We start from the raw sequence: 16781 nt of genomic DNA, 5'->3' as shown, positions 1-16781 counted from the left end.
TGCTGCAATGAAATCATGACATCTGAACCCTTATCAAATTCCCTATGAAGATCATCTATCTGGGTAAATGTCTATTTACCTGGGTAAATTGGCTGTCTGAAAAGTGCCCACCCTTTCCATGGGCAAAAATATGCAGGGGGACCGACAACAGACATACTTTTACCTGTGGAAGAAGTAGGTGGGTCAGAGGTGGGGTTACGTAATGGAAGGTAATAACATATGTAGTTTTGCAGTTTCAAATACATGTGCACTACTTTGAAGAGAGAAGTACCCTCAGGAAAAGCAGGTGTTAATCTCTGCAGGTACACTTTAGACCAGGGATCTCAAAGCCCGTCCTTGAGGGCCGCAATCCAGTCGGATTTTCAGGATTTCCCCAATGAATATGCACTGAAAGCAGTGCATGCACATAGATCTCATGCATATTCATTGGGGAAATCCTGAAAACCCGACTGTATTCCGGCTGTCGAGGACCGGAGTTGCCCATGAATGGCCTAGACCATCTAGATTCCTAACTTTCCCCCCCTTCCCCAAACCACCTAAGACAGGGATCTCAAAGCCCGTCCTTGAGGGCTGCAATTCAGTCGGGATTTCAGGATTTCTCCAATGAATATGCACTGAAAGCAGTGCATGCACATAGATCTCATGCATATTCATTGGGGAAATCCTGAAAACCCGACTGGATTGCGGCCCTCAAGGAGGGACTTTGAGATCCCTGATTTAGACAGTATTCAAATGGAAAGAAGCTCATACCTTCCCTTTATGAAAGTACCCATGCATTTTACAACTATGAAAGCCATTGTGAAAATTGTCTTTGAAATGTATTTACTCAAAAATTAACCGATGGACTACAACAGTGGCCCCCACCCCACCCCTCTTCTGGAGGTACAACCTACATATTCTAAAACACCCAACATGCATATTTTTCGTGGCTCTCCTGAAAACCAGTCTGCTTAGGCACGCTACCAAGACTGGTTATCCAAACATTGCTCTGCAATAAGAGGCCAACATACTATCAGCCATAATATAGATGAGTTCTCAGTATGTCACAGCTTGTGATAACATTTAATCCATAAATTTATGCTTGTTCTAGATGGTAAATGAAAATAAATGTTGCATATGACACCACATAATGGACAGAATCAAACCTTTGCCCCTTTCTGTGGAGGTGACCTTTTCAATGATTAAATATATGCAATCTTCTAGTCCCCAAGGGACAAATCTGAATAATTCACTGTACTGTATTTAACTCTTGTCAGACCATGTTACTAGAGAGTTGTGCGGGGACAGAAATCCCACCCGTCCCCGCCAGATCCTCTCTATTCCCACCCGTCCCCGTCAGGATACTCTTCGTCCCCACCCATCCCCGCAAGAAATTACCTCCATCCCTGCCCGTCCCCATAAAAAGCAGCAATTACTTCTGACAGGATCATCAATTCCACAGTTTCTTTTGCGTTTGTGCTGCTGTTTTCCTTTTGGAATCTCTTTGGTGGAACCCTTTTTTTGTTTTCTGTTCAGGTAATTAACTTATAACCCCCCTCTTTTACTAAGGCTGACGTGTCCATTATATTATATGGACGAACCCTGCTTCCAAAGCCTTCCATCCCCGTGGGAGTCCCGTGGACCAGAGGGGGGTCCCCATGGGAGTCTCGTGGGTTGGGTGGGATTCCTGTGGGACCCGCGAGATTCCCGCGATCCCCGTTCCTGTGCAGACCTCTACATGTTACTCAAAATAGTTTCGCATTATGGTGAAAGAGGCAGGAAAACTAATGGAGCTCGTCAAACAGAGAAGTATACATCTGGCTACATTTAAATTTCTGCAGGAGCATTCTTACTTTTTTAAATTTAATTTTATTAGGTATTTATATAGTACCTGTCAAGGTTATCTAAGTGGTTTACAATCAGGTACTCAAGTATTTTCCCTATGTGTCCTGGTGGATTCACAATCTGTTTAACGCACCTGGGACAATGGAGGATTGAGTGACTTGCCCAAAGAGCAAAGCCCACAACTTCAGGGTGCTGAGGCTGTAGCTCTAACCACTATGGCATTAATGGCTCTCCTACAGCTGGTTAATTAAGCAATGCCAGCATTACAGCTGAACCTCTTCATCCAGTTTCATATATTGCTTTCCCATGTAAACCTCTCTCCTTAAGGGGAACTTAGTAATGGATATTTCAGTCAAGGTGTTCTTTTTTGGGGAGGTGGGGGTGGGGTTATCTTCTCCCCTTTGCCTGAAATAGAAACCTACATTTGGGGAAGTACATAAGAACATATGAATAGCCTTATTGGGTCAGACCATCTAGCCCAGTAGCCTGTCCTCACGGTGGCCAATCCAGTAAGATGCCGTCAACTTAGAACTCCCAAAGAAAGTCATTTTTGAGGCACCAGCATTTGCCACAATGGACAAGTATGTACCGAGGACTAGGCTAAGAGCTACTGAGCTATGCTGATGCATCTTAGGCCTGTGTTATCTTATTACTGATAACATCTGCAAGTTATGCACAACTGGATCAGTGGGTACTCCAGTTTAACTACAGTATGTGTCTTCTAGAGAAAGGGAATGGATTGCAATGCGGATCAAATGCCAGGGGAGGGCGGTGTCCATGGGGAAGGCATATATGAGGGGGATAGGGAAACTAGTATTTACATTTGCCTCTTACAGCAGGCACTGACATGTGCCTTGGGGTAGCTATAAATAGTATTGTGTACCTTTTTCAATACAGACATGGATTTACCCCCTCCAGGACAACCTTCCTCCTCACCTTGCCCACGTCCCCTTGGCATCTCTTTGCAAGAAGCACCCCCACATGTGACAGTCCCTTTTCTGAAATTACATGTAAATGTTTGTGCCTCTCCAGACATTTACATGTGGAGATGCTTCTGAAATAAGGACCTTAGTGTTGTATACAAAAAAAAAGGCTGTAAAGCAGGGATGTCCAACCTGCGGCCCCGTGAAGTATTTTGTGCGGCCCCGGTTGAGGGCGATGCAGTGTTTTCCTCTGCTGCCCCAGGGTGTTTACCGTCTTGCCAGCTCCCTGCTCTGTCTTGCTGCAGCGTTTGTGCGGCTCCAGAAACATTTTTTTCTGGCCAATGCGGCCCAGGGAAACCAAAAGGTTGGTCACCCCTGCTGTAAAATAAGAAAGCGGATGCATAGCAAGCACCTAACACATTCAGTGTCAAGGATCTATCCAAAGTACTAATCAATATTTAGTATCACAATTACTTGTGACTGTTTCCAGGATTCTTTACAAAAACTAACTTGAATTATATTTTCAATTTGGTAGAACAATTCGTTCTGTTCTCTTAAATTTCCTATCTCGAATAGCAATCAATGTTTTGGGGGTACTGTGAGTTAGTAAATATCCTTTATTACCCATGTTCACTTTTTATGGATCTTACATATTTTTAAAAGCAGCCTGTGGGGGATATATGTTAACCTTGCAGTACTTATTACATCTTCAAAGGTTTAGCTGATGGTTCTGCTGATTTAATTATTGTTATAAAGTATGATATTATCATAATGTCTGCAGAAGCCAACGCAAAAAACAAGCAATAAGTTGTGTAGGTCAGTTAGGATTTTGCAGGACAGATGCCTACACAGATTCCTAAAGACTCTACTAAAAGCAGTATACTGTCATTTTACATTTGACCTGACATCCATACAGGGCCGCCATCAAGGCAGTACTACCAGTCCTACATTCAGGGGCCGGGCTTCCCCAGGGTCGCAAGCATAATCTCCTCTCCTTCTCCTTACCTGCCCTGCCGCAGCACACAGCTGAACAGAAGTTTTCCCGATGTCAGCGCTGACGTCGGAGGGAGGGCTTAAGCAAAGCCCTCCCTTCCTCCGACGTCAGCGCTGACATCGGGAAGACTTCCGGTCAGCTGCTTGCGGCAGGGCAGGTAGGGAAAAGGCAGTCGTGTTCCGAAGGTGGGGGGGGGGGGGCGGTCCGCCCCGGGTGCAGCCATGGGGGGTGTGTGCACAGCCAGTTAGGTCCCCTTAGCCTTGTGGCGCTTCCCCCAACCGACCGATAACAGGCCCGGCTGACAAACCTCCTTGCCCTGTGGCAACGAATCTAAATTATCTTCTTACAGCAGCTTCAATACTCCAGCTGCTGTAAGAAGGTAATTTAGATTCGCGGCTACAGGGCAGGGAGGTTTGTCCGACTGGGCCTGTTCTGTTGTCGGTCAGGTGGGGAAGCGCCACAAAGGTAAGGGGCAGGGAGAGAGAAAAGGTGGAGTGGAGAAGAAAAGACGCTTAAGGGAAATGGGTAAAACTGAGGGGGGAGAAGGCCGCTGAAAGCAATGGGGAAGACAAAGGGGTGGAGAAGGACACTGAAAGGACATGGGGAAAACAAAGGGGTGGAGAAGGATGCTGAAAGGACATGGGGAAGATAGAGGGGGGAGAAGGACCCTGAAAGGACATGGGGAAGACAAAGGGGTGGAGAAGGATGCTGAAAGGACATGGGAAGATGGGGAGAGAAGGACGCTGAAAGGGCATGGGGAAGACAGGGGGGGAGAAGGATGCTGAAAGCACATGGGGAAGACAGAGGGGGGAGAAGGACCCTGAAAGGATATGGGGAAGACAAAGGGGTGGAGAAGGACGATGAAAGCACATGGGGAAGACAGAGGGGGGAGAAGGACGCTGAAAGCACATGGGGAAGACAGAGGGGGGATAAGGATGCTGAAAGGACATGGGGAAGACAGGGGGGAGAAGGACACTGAAAGCAAATGGGAAAGACAGAGGGGGGAGAAGGATGCTGACAGGACATGGGGAAGATGGGGGGGGGAGAAGGACGCTGAAAGGAAATGGGGAAGAGAGTGGGGAGAAGACACTGGCAGGAAAGAAGACAGAGATGCCAGACTATGGGGGGAATGGAGGGAAGAAGATGGGTGCCAGACCAATTTGGGAGGGGGGAGAAAGGGAGAGGCACAGTAACAGAGCAAATGGAAGACGCCAAAAGAAGAGAGACAGTGGATGGAAGGAATTAAATGAGAACATGAGGAAAGCAGAAACCAGGCAACAAAGGTAGAAAAAAAATTCTTTTTTTTTTTTTTTGCTTCAGGATATAGTAGTATATTAGTTGTGTTGATAAAAATTTATAAACATTAGAGGCTCTGGTAGAAACCCGTTTACAAAGTATGTATTCTTCCCAATTAATATTTCCAAATTAATAAAGTCTTTTTGCTTATTTTTAAATGGGTTTCTACCAGAGCCTTTAATTCAGTAGCATAATTAAATGAAATAACTATTTCTGTAGTTTATAGGGACGGGCGGGGACGGAGGGTATTCCTCGCGGGGATGGGTGGGGACGGAGGGATTCCTCACGGGGATGGGCGGGGACGGAGGGGATTCCTCGTGGGGACGGGCGGGGATGGAGGGATTCCTCGTGAGGACGGGCGGGGACGGGTGGGACTTTGGCGGGGATGGGTGGGATTTTTGTCCCCGCGCAATTTAAACATGCACCTTTCTTCCTTCATCCCATAACACACACAGCCTGGTGGTGATGATTATCAGATTGATTCATGAATATATAATGATGTTATGAGTGTGCACCTCTTCCTTCCCATCCTCTTTAGCATGTCACATACAGCATGTTACATTACACAAAGTATGTGACATGTTGAGGAGGATGGGAAGGAAGACATCATTATATATTCATCCATAGCTGCATGTTAATGATGTGCTCATATGCACTTATTTATCATCATAACATATACATCATCATTAACATGCAGCTGTGGATGTGTAAGGACAGGCTGAGGAGGATGGATGGGAAGGAAGGAAGGTGCACATATCAACATATCGTACATTTTTAACATGTATGATGCAGCTATAGGCAAGCTGAGGAGGATGGGATCATACAGATGTGTATGTTCAGATATGCGCTCAGATGTGTATGTTCAGATATGCGCTCAGATGTGTATGTTTAGATATGCGCTCAGATGTGTAGTTTTTTCTGATATATTTATTAAGCTTACAGTATTTATAAAAACACATTTAATACTTGTTACAAAAAATATTGTGCAATTGTGATCTACTTCTGGCCTACAAAGGTCAAAAGAAATCCTTAACTTAGATTTTACATTCAAAAGTGAATTATAGCTACTAGCACTATTATTTATTAGTTATTTATTATGCAGATGTTTGTTAGTTTGTTATTAGTTCAGTATTAGACATATGTTAGTTTAGAATAGATAGGTATAGATTAGTTTAGTTTAGATTAGGTTAGGGCCCTGCTGAAAGAGTCTACCTTGACATGGTTGCAGGCTTACAAATCTTTTGGTCAAAGAGTGCGGCGACAGAGAAAAGTATGTGTGTATTCGGCCCATGGAAGAAAGGGGGGTCGGGGGGGGGGGGGAAGGGGTGCGTGGGGGGCCCAATAGGATTGCTCAGTAAGGGGCCCAGAAATTTTTGATGGCGGCCCTGCATCCATAGTTGCTAGATGAAGCATTATACAATGCTGGGATCTTCTAGCCACTTCCGGAAAGGAGTAGGATCTAGGACGAGAATGGCATGGGGTTGTGCAGTAATCTATGGCAAACCGTGGAAAATCCACATAAACAGTAACAGTGGCATAGTGAGGGTAAGAGGCATGTCCTCCTCTTTGCTTTCCCTCTGCTCCTTCCATGCCCTCCCGCCACACTCGCATTCGCCACATTCACACCTTCCCTTCCCACCCCCGTACCTCCAAATCTTCACCTGTGCGAGCAGCTTCTCTAGCCTGCTGCTCGCACTGGCGTTCCCTCTGACATCATTTCTGGGCCCCGTGACCCAGAAGTAATTTCAGAGAGAGCCAGGCCGGCATGAGGAGAAGGCTAGAATAGTTGCTCACGTTGGCAAAGATTTTTAAAGAGGTAAATGGGAAGGGGGGAGAGAGCATGGAAGGGAGAGCGTGAGCATGGCGGAGAGGTGCGGGCGCCCCCACTAAGATGGCACCTAGGGCGGTCCACCACCCCTGCCCTCCCACCCACCCTTTACTATGCCACTGAACAGTAATAATTTTAACAGAATTTGTGGAGACGGTATGGTGATGGTGTCCAAGCTTGTGTGGTGGGGATGGAGTTTGAGTTTGTGGGAATGGGGACAAACTTTGTCTTCATGTCATTCTATAATGAGAAGTTTCCAGCTATGAGTGATATTACATGAGTGATATTCCATAATAGGCTTCAAATAAGAGTTTTCCTAACACCTAGTTCAGTGATTCCCAAACCTGTCGTGAGGGAACCCCAGCCAGTCAAGTGCAATTTCTACCAAAAACCAGTCACAGGATCTTATTCATAGGGACTTTTTTTTTAAAAATTTGTGTCCATGGTTGCGCTGATGCAGAAAGCTACCAAGGGCAGATGCATACATTAGCATTAGGTGAACAATGCAGAAACAGGTTCAGTGCCTGATTTAATTTGCACAGTAAACGGCACATAGTATAGTAAAAAGCCCATTATCTATTCTGCAGCAAGGCTGAAAAGTCCACAGGATGTTCTAATGTGAGCACAATGTGAGAAATTTACTACTGTACCAGGTCTGAGACAGCAAAGAAGAGTAGACCCTGGTAGTCTAGCACCCCCCTCCAAAAGAATGAAAATGAAAGAAGTTTTCTGAGCAACCTTTATGGAATAATGTCTCTTCTGAAGGCTGTTGTTAATGGATTGCAGAGATGCCAAGGTTGGCCCATCCCAAAGCTGGATATTTACCACTGCTATTCTAGAGACTGAAGTCCAATGAGTGCAGTTTTTCTTGTGGGCCCCAGGCAGGTCTGACACCAGTTCTGGCATATGTACATTGCAAAAACTAACATAGTCTGGGGAAGCCACTCCTTGGGTTATGGCCAAGTACTAGTGGCCTGGATTGGCCACCGTGAGAAGGGGTTACTGGGCTTGATGGACCATTGGTCTGACCCAGTAAGGCTATTCTTATGTTCTTATAGTCTAATCAGTAAATAGAAAATAAAATCTGTTTTTCTACCTTGTTGTCTGTTCATTTTATTTTTTTACCCGTATTGGTTCCACAGTCTCTGGTTTCTGCCTTTCTCTGCCTTTTCTTAACTCTTTAACCAGGGGAGGGCTCTTCAAGCCTAAAGCCTTGGCCACATAGCCCCACAAATCTACAGACTTTATACTGTGTTACCCTAGCTATAATAATAGGGGCCTGAGAGAACAGAGAACCTCTACATTCCTTCTGTTAACCTAAGGAGACTAGGCTACATATATATTTTTCCAGCAAGGCAACTGGAACAATTTCACACACTGATTGTCCAGCGATGGGGTACATGCAAATTTAGTGAACCTCCGCTACTCTCCGCCAACCTCATTTGCATGAGTGTTTTTTGGGAGAATGACTCGCTTTTTAAAAATTGCTACAATAACGGCTGCAACAGGGGCCCATCAATTTTTAATGCTAATTTTTAGGAGTCTAGCCCTGAGACCTGAATTCTAAGGTGTTCAAGTCCAAATGAGATGTAGACCTAGGAGGGGCACAGCTGGACATGCAAAACTTTCATTTATGCATCTATCTGCCAGTACTTAGGCAGTATTGCAACAAAAAAATCACTCTAAATAATGCTATAAGGATGCTGTGCAGATGGTATAATTAGGTCTACAAAAATTTTTTATGCTCAGAATCATGGAGGGGGTAACTGGGGAACACCCCAGAACCTGCCACCTCACCGCCCAATCATCGCATGTAAAAAGTCATGTCTTTAAAGGTATAAACTAAAACACAGCCCGATAGGGCTATAAATATGCCTAAGAAACAAGCTGTGACAAATGCCTTCCACTTTATGCGTGAGATAGGTGCTATTTTTGAATCTTTGAACCCACCGCATGAGTGTTTTCCACCTACTATCATTGGTTCCCTGAGGCAGGAACGAAACGTGCAAGTCGGAACCTGCAAGCTAAAAGATAAGTTTGCTGAGTTTTTCTAAAATAACCAGACGTACACCTTTAAAAATTTGTAGCCCTAACATTGAATTTGAAAAATTGTTCTAGACTAAATTACAGCTTCTGGTGGAACTCAGTGTGTCATCTGTATAAAATGGAACGTTTACTTGCAATACAAAATGGTCATTTTAACAGATTTAAAGATGTGTGGAGGCCAATAATAAATTATCATAATGATTAATGTTAATTTATTATTCTTTTTCCTTATATGATAATTGAAAGGATGGGGAGATGGGTGGGTTATGATAATTCAATATATATGTGCATAATTTAATTGATTAATATACATAGGAATTATATTATTCATGTATAGATAGATATGAGATGGGGGTGGGATATAAATCTTTTAGTTATATATTGTTATGGAATTATCAAGTGATAATGTAATATGTTGTGTTCATATTTTAATGTACACTTGATGTATATGTTAAAATGAATAAAGATTTGGAAAAAAAAAAAAAAAAAATTTGTAGCCCTATCGGGCTGTGTTTTAGTTTACACCTTTAAAGACATGATATAATATGCTGTCTACTTTTTACATGCAATGATTGGGCGGTGAGGTGGCTGGTTCTGGGGTGTTCCCCTGTTACCCCCTCCATGATTCTGAGCATAAAAATTTTTTGTAGACCTAATTATACCATCTGCACAGCATCCTTATAAGCATTATTTAGAGTGATTTTTTTGTTGCAAAACATCTTCCTTTATCACTCTTTTTGTTGAATTGCTTCAAGCTTACCCCTTTTCTTATATTTAACTGGAGTACTTAGGCAGTAGCATTTACACCAGCCTATGGCTGGTATAAGTAGGGTTGCCAGATTTTACAATAATAAAATCCGAAGCCCTAGCCCCGCCCCAGTCCCACCCATCCCCAACCCACACGCGTGCGTGTGACTTCATCGTGTGGCATCTGCGCATGCACGGACTTCCTCCTGCCAATGCAATTTAGAGGTTTTGAAAAGCTGTCCGGACCCCAGGACATGTCCTCTCCTGTTTTAGGAAAGACACGGCCTAATTTATGCATCACTTTTGAGACTTGCCTCTTCACCCCCAGTCAAACCCAACTTAAACACCACTTTGTGTTTGACTGAAGGTGTCCTCCTTTTGATTCAAAATATGGATGTCTGGTATCCCTAGGTACAAGTGCTCCTGCCTGACATTAGGTGTGAAAATGGGGGCTTATGTTAGTTTTCCAAAGGCAGCTCCATGTGGACCTGGCTTTATAAACTTGCCATTTGGTGCCCTTATCGTTGGTGCCTAACTTTTGGAAATCTTTCTTGAATTTACCCCTTAACATGCATGGGTTATACCGACTCTGGGTATGCTATAGGCAGCAGTTAAAAAAAATTAATAGCTTACAGTAGCAGATTGTAAAGAAAGATTTTAGTATATAGCAAAACATTGGTGTTCTTTCTGTGGTAGTGGTAGCGGCTGCCACAGATAGGACAGCTCTAGAGAGCTGCAGCTTACAGGTCAGGGAGTCATGGAACGGGATACAGAAGGAAACCCATCCTTATCAATTTGTCCAGAGTCTCATAAGCAGTTAGAACAACCCTGATTGCATGTATAAATCCACTCTCTCTACTCATGGGATCACCTTTTTGAGCAATATTTAGAGTCCTATTTTTTTAAGATTAACTATGTTGCACAGTTTTCTTTTTTTAAATATTGCATGGTATTGACTTTGCTTTTCTTCAGTTATACATAACTAGATACTGTATGTACCAATGCATGTTCTTCAATCGCAGGGTGGTCTGCGCTGGGTAATCCCTCCCATGAAGGATATAAGCTCGATGCCTTCTAGGGAACCAACAGTTCCTAGAAGTGTCCCTTAATGGTGGAATGCCCTGTCTTTGGAGCAGAATTATCATTTTTATGCTAACAAACTTAACACCTAGCTTTCTTGCTCAGTTTGTGGCCAAAAATAAATAAGTAACAGACATTCTTTTACTGAATCAGATCTATTTTATTAGTTTAATGAAAATTGATTATATTCTATTTATTACTATTAGGGGGGTGTTCTATTAAATTCATTTTATATAACATTAGGATCGGCTTTGATTAATTTGGCTGTATAATTCATTGTCTTTCGCAGGAATCTTTACCCCCTGGGTAAGGCCAGCACTCATATACTGATGGATGGCTAAATGCTGACTACCTCACAGAAATCCTGTCTGGGTTTACAGTTATAGGTCATTAAGAATTTGATATACTGCTGATCTGAAATAGGTTACATTGGAGAGTGCCTCTCCTAAATATTTGGGGCTCCTTTTATCAAGCCGCGCTAGCGTTTTAATGCGCGTATTACCGCACACTAAACCGCTAGCCGCTAACACCTCCCTTGAGCAGGCGTTAGTTTTTAGGCCAGTGCGGGGGTTAACGCGTTATGAAATGCTGCGCGCTTTAACCCTGCTAGCGTGGCATGATAAAAGGAGCCCTAAGTTCTATAAGGAATGATAACTGATTTTATTTTATCGACCCTTAAGCATACACATCCAGGGTGGGTGGGAGGGAGGAGGTTATGCATTGGAATTTCATTCGGGGAATATATGGATGGTTTCCTGTAGCTATGTACTTTTTATGATTTGGGGGGGGCGGGAAATAGTTGTGCATTAATGTCTATAAGTTTAATGTGCATTACGTGTAATATTATGTATATTGAAATTGTTTGTTTGCACAATGGTAGTTTGGAAATTTAATAAAGATTTTTTTTTTTTTTTTTTTAAAGCAAAAATCACCCCCAACCTGGCACTTTTTTAATTTATTTATTTACTAGGTTGCCAGAGCTTTGTGCATCCTGACTTCTGACTTAAGCCCACCAAGGACAAAGAAATGCCTACTACAGTGGTGCCTCGCATAACGGACGCCTCGCACAGCGAACGCTGCGCACAACGAACTTCAGGTCTTGCTTCCCACAACGAACTTCGTTTCACACAACGAAGTCGCCCGAGCTGCATCCTTCCGCGCAGTGTGCGTGACGCTACCGGCTACCCTCCTCCTCCTCCATCAACCAAATGGGAAGTTACATCATGAGGGGAGAGGAAGGAGGAAGGAAGCCGTTGGCAGCATACGCACTGTTAGAGCCCCGTGGCTTGTGTTAAAGTTGTTTACAGACTTCAACAGCAGCGGGAGAAAGCAGTCGCCGGCCCTGTTTCGCCGATCGAGGGGGGGTGCCTGGTGTTGCCGATCACTGCGGGGGGGGGGGCGGGCTTTGGCAGAGGTGGGAGAAAGCAGTTAATGAGTGGAAGTTGGCAGGCCTGGGGATGGAAGGGCAGTCAAAATACGGTATGTTGGAGCAGGGGATGAGAGGGAGGGAGAGAAGGGGAAATATTGGACAAGGGCAGAAGGGATGCTAAATCATAGGGTGACAGGCAGAGAGAACAACAGGAAAAAGAGTGGAAGCAATCTTGAACCCTGAGGGTGAGGGAAGAGAGAGGTGGTGAGATGATTGATCATGGGGAGAGGGACAAAAGGGAATAGAGATGGGATAGGAAGATAGTGGAAGTAAAAGGACAGGGAGATGTCAGGAGAGGAGATTATGGGCTACAAGAATGGAGGGAGGAGATATGCAGGAAATTGTGAAATTGTGGGACCGACCAAGGGACGGGGTGGCAAGGACATGAATGAAAGGAAGATAACTTCTAGCCCCTCACCGCTGCTGCTTTCCCGCTTGTGCCTGATGCTGACGGCACAAGTTCTTCCCACTTCCATCATCTGCCTTCTTCTCTCCCTCCCTCCATCCCAGGCAATTCACTGAGAGGGGCAGGATAACTGATGGCACTGCGCTTAACTGCCCTCTCTCACTGTAAAATTAGACTCTACTTAGTCTGTCTTTAAATTTAAAAAATGTGTGTTGTTTTAAAAAACAATTATGTTTTTAGATGTATCTAAATAAAAATAACAAAAATTTTATCTTTTTTTATGTCATCTTAGCATATTTTATGCTACAGAACGAATTATTTTTTTTTACATGTATTGTTATGGGAAAACGCGTTTCACATAACGAACTTTTCGCATAACAAACTTGCTCCTGGAACCAATTAAGTTTGTTGTGTGAGGCACCACTGTATATCTGAAAGGAACTTGCCTTGAGCTACTGCTGAAAAGATCTGAGCAAAATCCATACAAATCAACCACCCGAAATCTCAGTGTGGAACATATGGCAGGTACCACAATAGTACACTGAAAAATGACTAATCCATCTTCAGTCAAAAAAACAAAGTGGTGTTTAAGTTGGGTTTGACTGGGGGTGAAGAGGCAAGTCTCAATAGTGATGCATAAATTAGGCCGTGCCTTGCCTAACACAGCTGTTCTACAGATGAGTAATATTTAGTAAACTGAATTTAGATAAGCCTGAATGCTGACAAAGCACTTTTTCTGCATGAAGGATTTGTCAGCTGCATTTTCTCTTATCTTTTGTGCATCATCAAAACTCCACAGATTTTGCCCAAGACTTCTTACCAGCTCGGAAGTAATTCATAGACGTCTACCCCAGATACTATATAGGTGGCCCAAAGTTGGACACTCACATCTGGGTACCTAGAGCAGATGAACATGCAAATTAATGAATTAATTACGTGTCAACAATCGATAACTGATTTTAATCAGCAACAATTTGGATTTGTGCATACATCTGCCCTAGGCGTTATTCTATAACACCTCACCTAAATTTTCTAGCACACAGCTCAGAAGGGACATGACCATGGGAGAGGCGTGGGCAGATCACATGACCCTCCTAGAAGTTAGGCGTAATGTTATAATGTCATTGGCATGCCCACCTGCTGAAAATTAGGCACCAGTATTTACCCCAGGCAGACCCTAACCATGCCTACTTTCGGGTAGGTGTGGGTAGGCGCCAATAGATATGGTGCCTACATGAAAATTAATTTTTTTATTCTTAATTTTTTTAAAAAAAATATGAGGCTGCGCGCCTCATATTCCGCCAGGATTGTTATACCCACATTACTCCTCTCCTCAGATTGCTTCACTGGCTCCCAGTCCATCTCTGCATACCATTCAAACTCCTCATACTGACGTTCAAGTGTATTCTGCAGCTCCTCAGTATCCCTATACTCCCCTCCAGGAACTCCGCTCATCAGACAACTCCCTCCTGTCTGTACCCTTCTCCTCTACTGTAAACTCCCGTCTCTGTTCCTTCTACCTTGCTGCACCTCATGCTTGGAAAGATAGACAGCTGAACGCTTTTTCGTTTGGGGGGGCATGCAAGCTCTGCCCCAGACCTCGCCAAATCTCTGACCCAGACCCCGCCCCCATAATAGTACTAATTATAATACCATTTTTTCCATTCATTTTTCATATATAACACAATATAATCTTATTAACAACACATAATGGTTAACCACAAAATTAAACTATGCAAAGCACACTGTATGCTTCTCAACATTCATTCCTACCAGAACACCTGGCCTTGGTCACACATGCAGAACACAGATAACCCCTATGCAGATTGGGACCCATAAACTAAATGTACTAATATATACAAACGAAACCCTCAGATTCAATGCTCTACATGCAGTACAACCCCCAGAGAAATAGAAACAAATGCATTTCTTCCTGAACATTGCAAAATATAGACAGCAGATGTCATTTCTCAAAACTGACACAATTCAATCACTACATTGAAAATAAAATCATTTCCCCTACCTTTGTTGCCTGGTGATTTTGGGTTTCAAACCATCTTTCCCAGACTCTCGCTGCACTTCTGACTGTGCTCTTAACTGTGTATCCAGGGCCACCATATCCATTTGCTGTTTTCTCCTTTCCTTTCTGTCATACATCCATCTATAGCATTAACTTTTAACATTCAAAATTCTTTCATTTTTCTGCTTTCTTCTCCAAATCTACTTTTCCATGCCTTCCCTTCTCTATGTGTACCATCTTCTCCCTCTTTCTTGTCCCCTACTCCCATCTATCCATAAGAAGCATTTTTTCTTATCTCTTCCCTACCGCACCCATTGCTGTGCACCATCTCCTCCCTCTGTCTCCCCTTCCCCTCCTATGCACCATCTCATCCCTCTCCCATGGTCAGACATCTCTGTCTTTCCCCTTCCCCCTCATATGGTCTGGCATCTTTCGCCTCCCCTTCCCATAGCCTGGAATCTCTCTTCTCTCCCATGGTCTAGCTTCTCTCTCTCCTTCCCTCCCTCTTCCCAAAGTTTAATATATCTCTCCTCTCCTTTCTGCGGGCTGGCATCTCTCTCCCTCTCCCTCTCCTTCCCATTCCAGTGAACTGACATCTCTCCTCCCTCCCAGTGTAACATATCTCCCTCCCTCCTCTCCACCACTCTCATGTCCAATAATTCTCCCTCTTTCGCCCTTTCCCATATACATCATCTCTCTTTGCCTCTCACGCCACACACCCATGTTCAACAATTCTCCATTCCTTTTCCCTCCCCCACCAGCTGCATTTCTTTTTCTCCCTTCCCACTACTACACATGTGCAGCATCTCTCTTTTCCTCCTTTCCTAACGCCCACCCCAGCCCATGCATTTCTCCTTCCCAGCTCTCTCCCAGTATGTGCAGTATCTGCCTTTACCAATCCCCTGAGCATCTGTCCTCCCTGCCTTCCCAACTCCCTACCCCCATCCCCAGCCTGTGGTTTGTATAACATTATTTCCTTTCTTCCCCCCTAGTGGGACCCTGCCGCATGACCTCTTTCTTTGGCTTTCAACTCTTGACTCCCCGACTCCCAAACTCTCCCATACACCTACCTCCGCCCCGGTATTTGTTTTTTTAAATCTTCGAGTAGCGTCAACAAAATCATCGTCTTGCCGTTAACCTGCCCCAGAAGCAGTTCGCCTATGCAGAAACAGGAAATCGCTGCTGAAAGAAGACTTCCAGGGCAGGCCAATGGCAAGATGCTGATCTCATCGATGCTGCTGGAAGATTTCAAAAAACAAACACTGGAGAGGAGGTAGGTGTGTGGAAGAGTTTGGGAGCCAGGAGTCAAGAGTTGAAAGCTGAAGAAAGAGGTCATGTGGCAGGGTCCCACTAGGGGGAAAGGAAGGAAATACTGTATATACTCAAATATGAATTGATCTGAATATAAGTCGAGACCCCCAATTTCCCTCCAAAAAGGAAAAAAAAAAGTTGGCTGAAATATAAGTCGGGTGGCTTAATATTCAAGTGCCCTGCCCAGCTCTGCACCCAGCCCCCTCCCTGCCAGGCTCTGCACCCATCCCCCTCCCTCTCTCCCCTGTCAGGCTCTGCACTCAGCCCCCTTCCTTTTTTTCCCTCTATCCTGTCAGACACTGCACCCAGCCCCCTTCCCTCCCCCTGTCAGGCACTGCACCCAGCCCACTTCCCTCCCAATCCCTATCAGGCTCTTCATCTAGCACCTTCCTTCCCTCCTTCCCCTTTCAAACTCTAAACCCAGCCCACCTCCCTCCAAGGCTCTGCCCCCTGCCCCCCTCCCTGTCCTGCCATACCTCCTCTGATGATCTCTGGTGGTCCAGCGGTGCAGCAGGCAGAAGTGAGATTTCCGTGCTCCTGCCCTGCTGCTAACCTAGTCGGTGGTGGCTGCTGCGGGATCGTGTTTTTTCTGCCGCTGAGCGGCAACGAGTAGGAGCGCGCTTTGGCACTCTTTCTCAGTGGCTGAGCGGCTTCTTGACTGGCTCCTGACTGATTGGCTCCTGCAAATTCTCGCAATTCGTCTACTTGTATATCTACTGTACTGCCATCCTATATGGCAGTACAGTAGGGTTTGGGGGGTTCTGGTGGGTGCCCATGTTATCATATCTCTAGCCCACCCCCCCCAGACTACATAAGACACCTGTGTGCAGCTCTACTAGGCTTTCCTATGCCAGGTGCTGATGTTCTGGATGCAGAT

At 44.6% G+C, this 16781-nt stretch overlaps 1 protein-coding gene across 22 annotated transcripts in view; it reads right to left on the bottom strand.

The window, feature by feature from the left end:
• CACNA1C (calcium voltage-gated channel subunit alpha1 C) overlaps window positions 1-16781 on the bottom strand; it is a 1333094-nt gene that overhangs the window by 457300 nt on the left and 859013 nt on the right. For 13 of the 22 annotated variants that reach the window (XM_033951116.1, XM_033951118.1, XM_033951120.1 and 10 more), the window contains one exon: window positions 80-163. The exons of the other annotated variants lie outside the window; for them this stretch is intronic. In XM_033951116.1, the coding sequence (XP_033807007.1) occupies window positions 80-163 (84 nt within the window). The remainder of the gene's footprint in view (window positions 1-79; window positions 164-16781) is intronic. 22 annotated transcript variants of the gene reach the window in all.

Source organism: Geotrypetes seraphini, chromosome 7, assembly GCF_902459505.1.
Source record: "Geotrypetes seraphini chromosome 7, aGeoSer1.1, whole genome shotgun sequence".
Taxonomy (NCBI): domain Eukaryota; kingdom Metazoa; phylum Chordata; class Amphibia; order Gymnophiona; family Dermophiidae; genus Geotrypetes; species Geotrypetes seraphini.
Note: the sequence above shows the minus strand (reverse complement) of the source record. Positions and strands in the feature narration are given on the sequence as shown.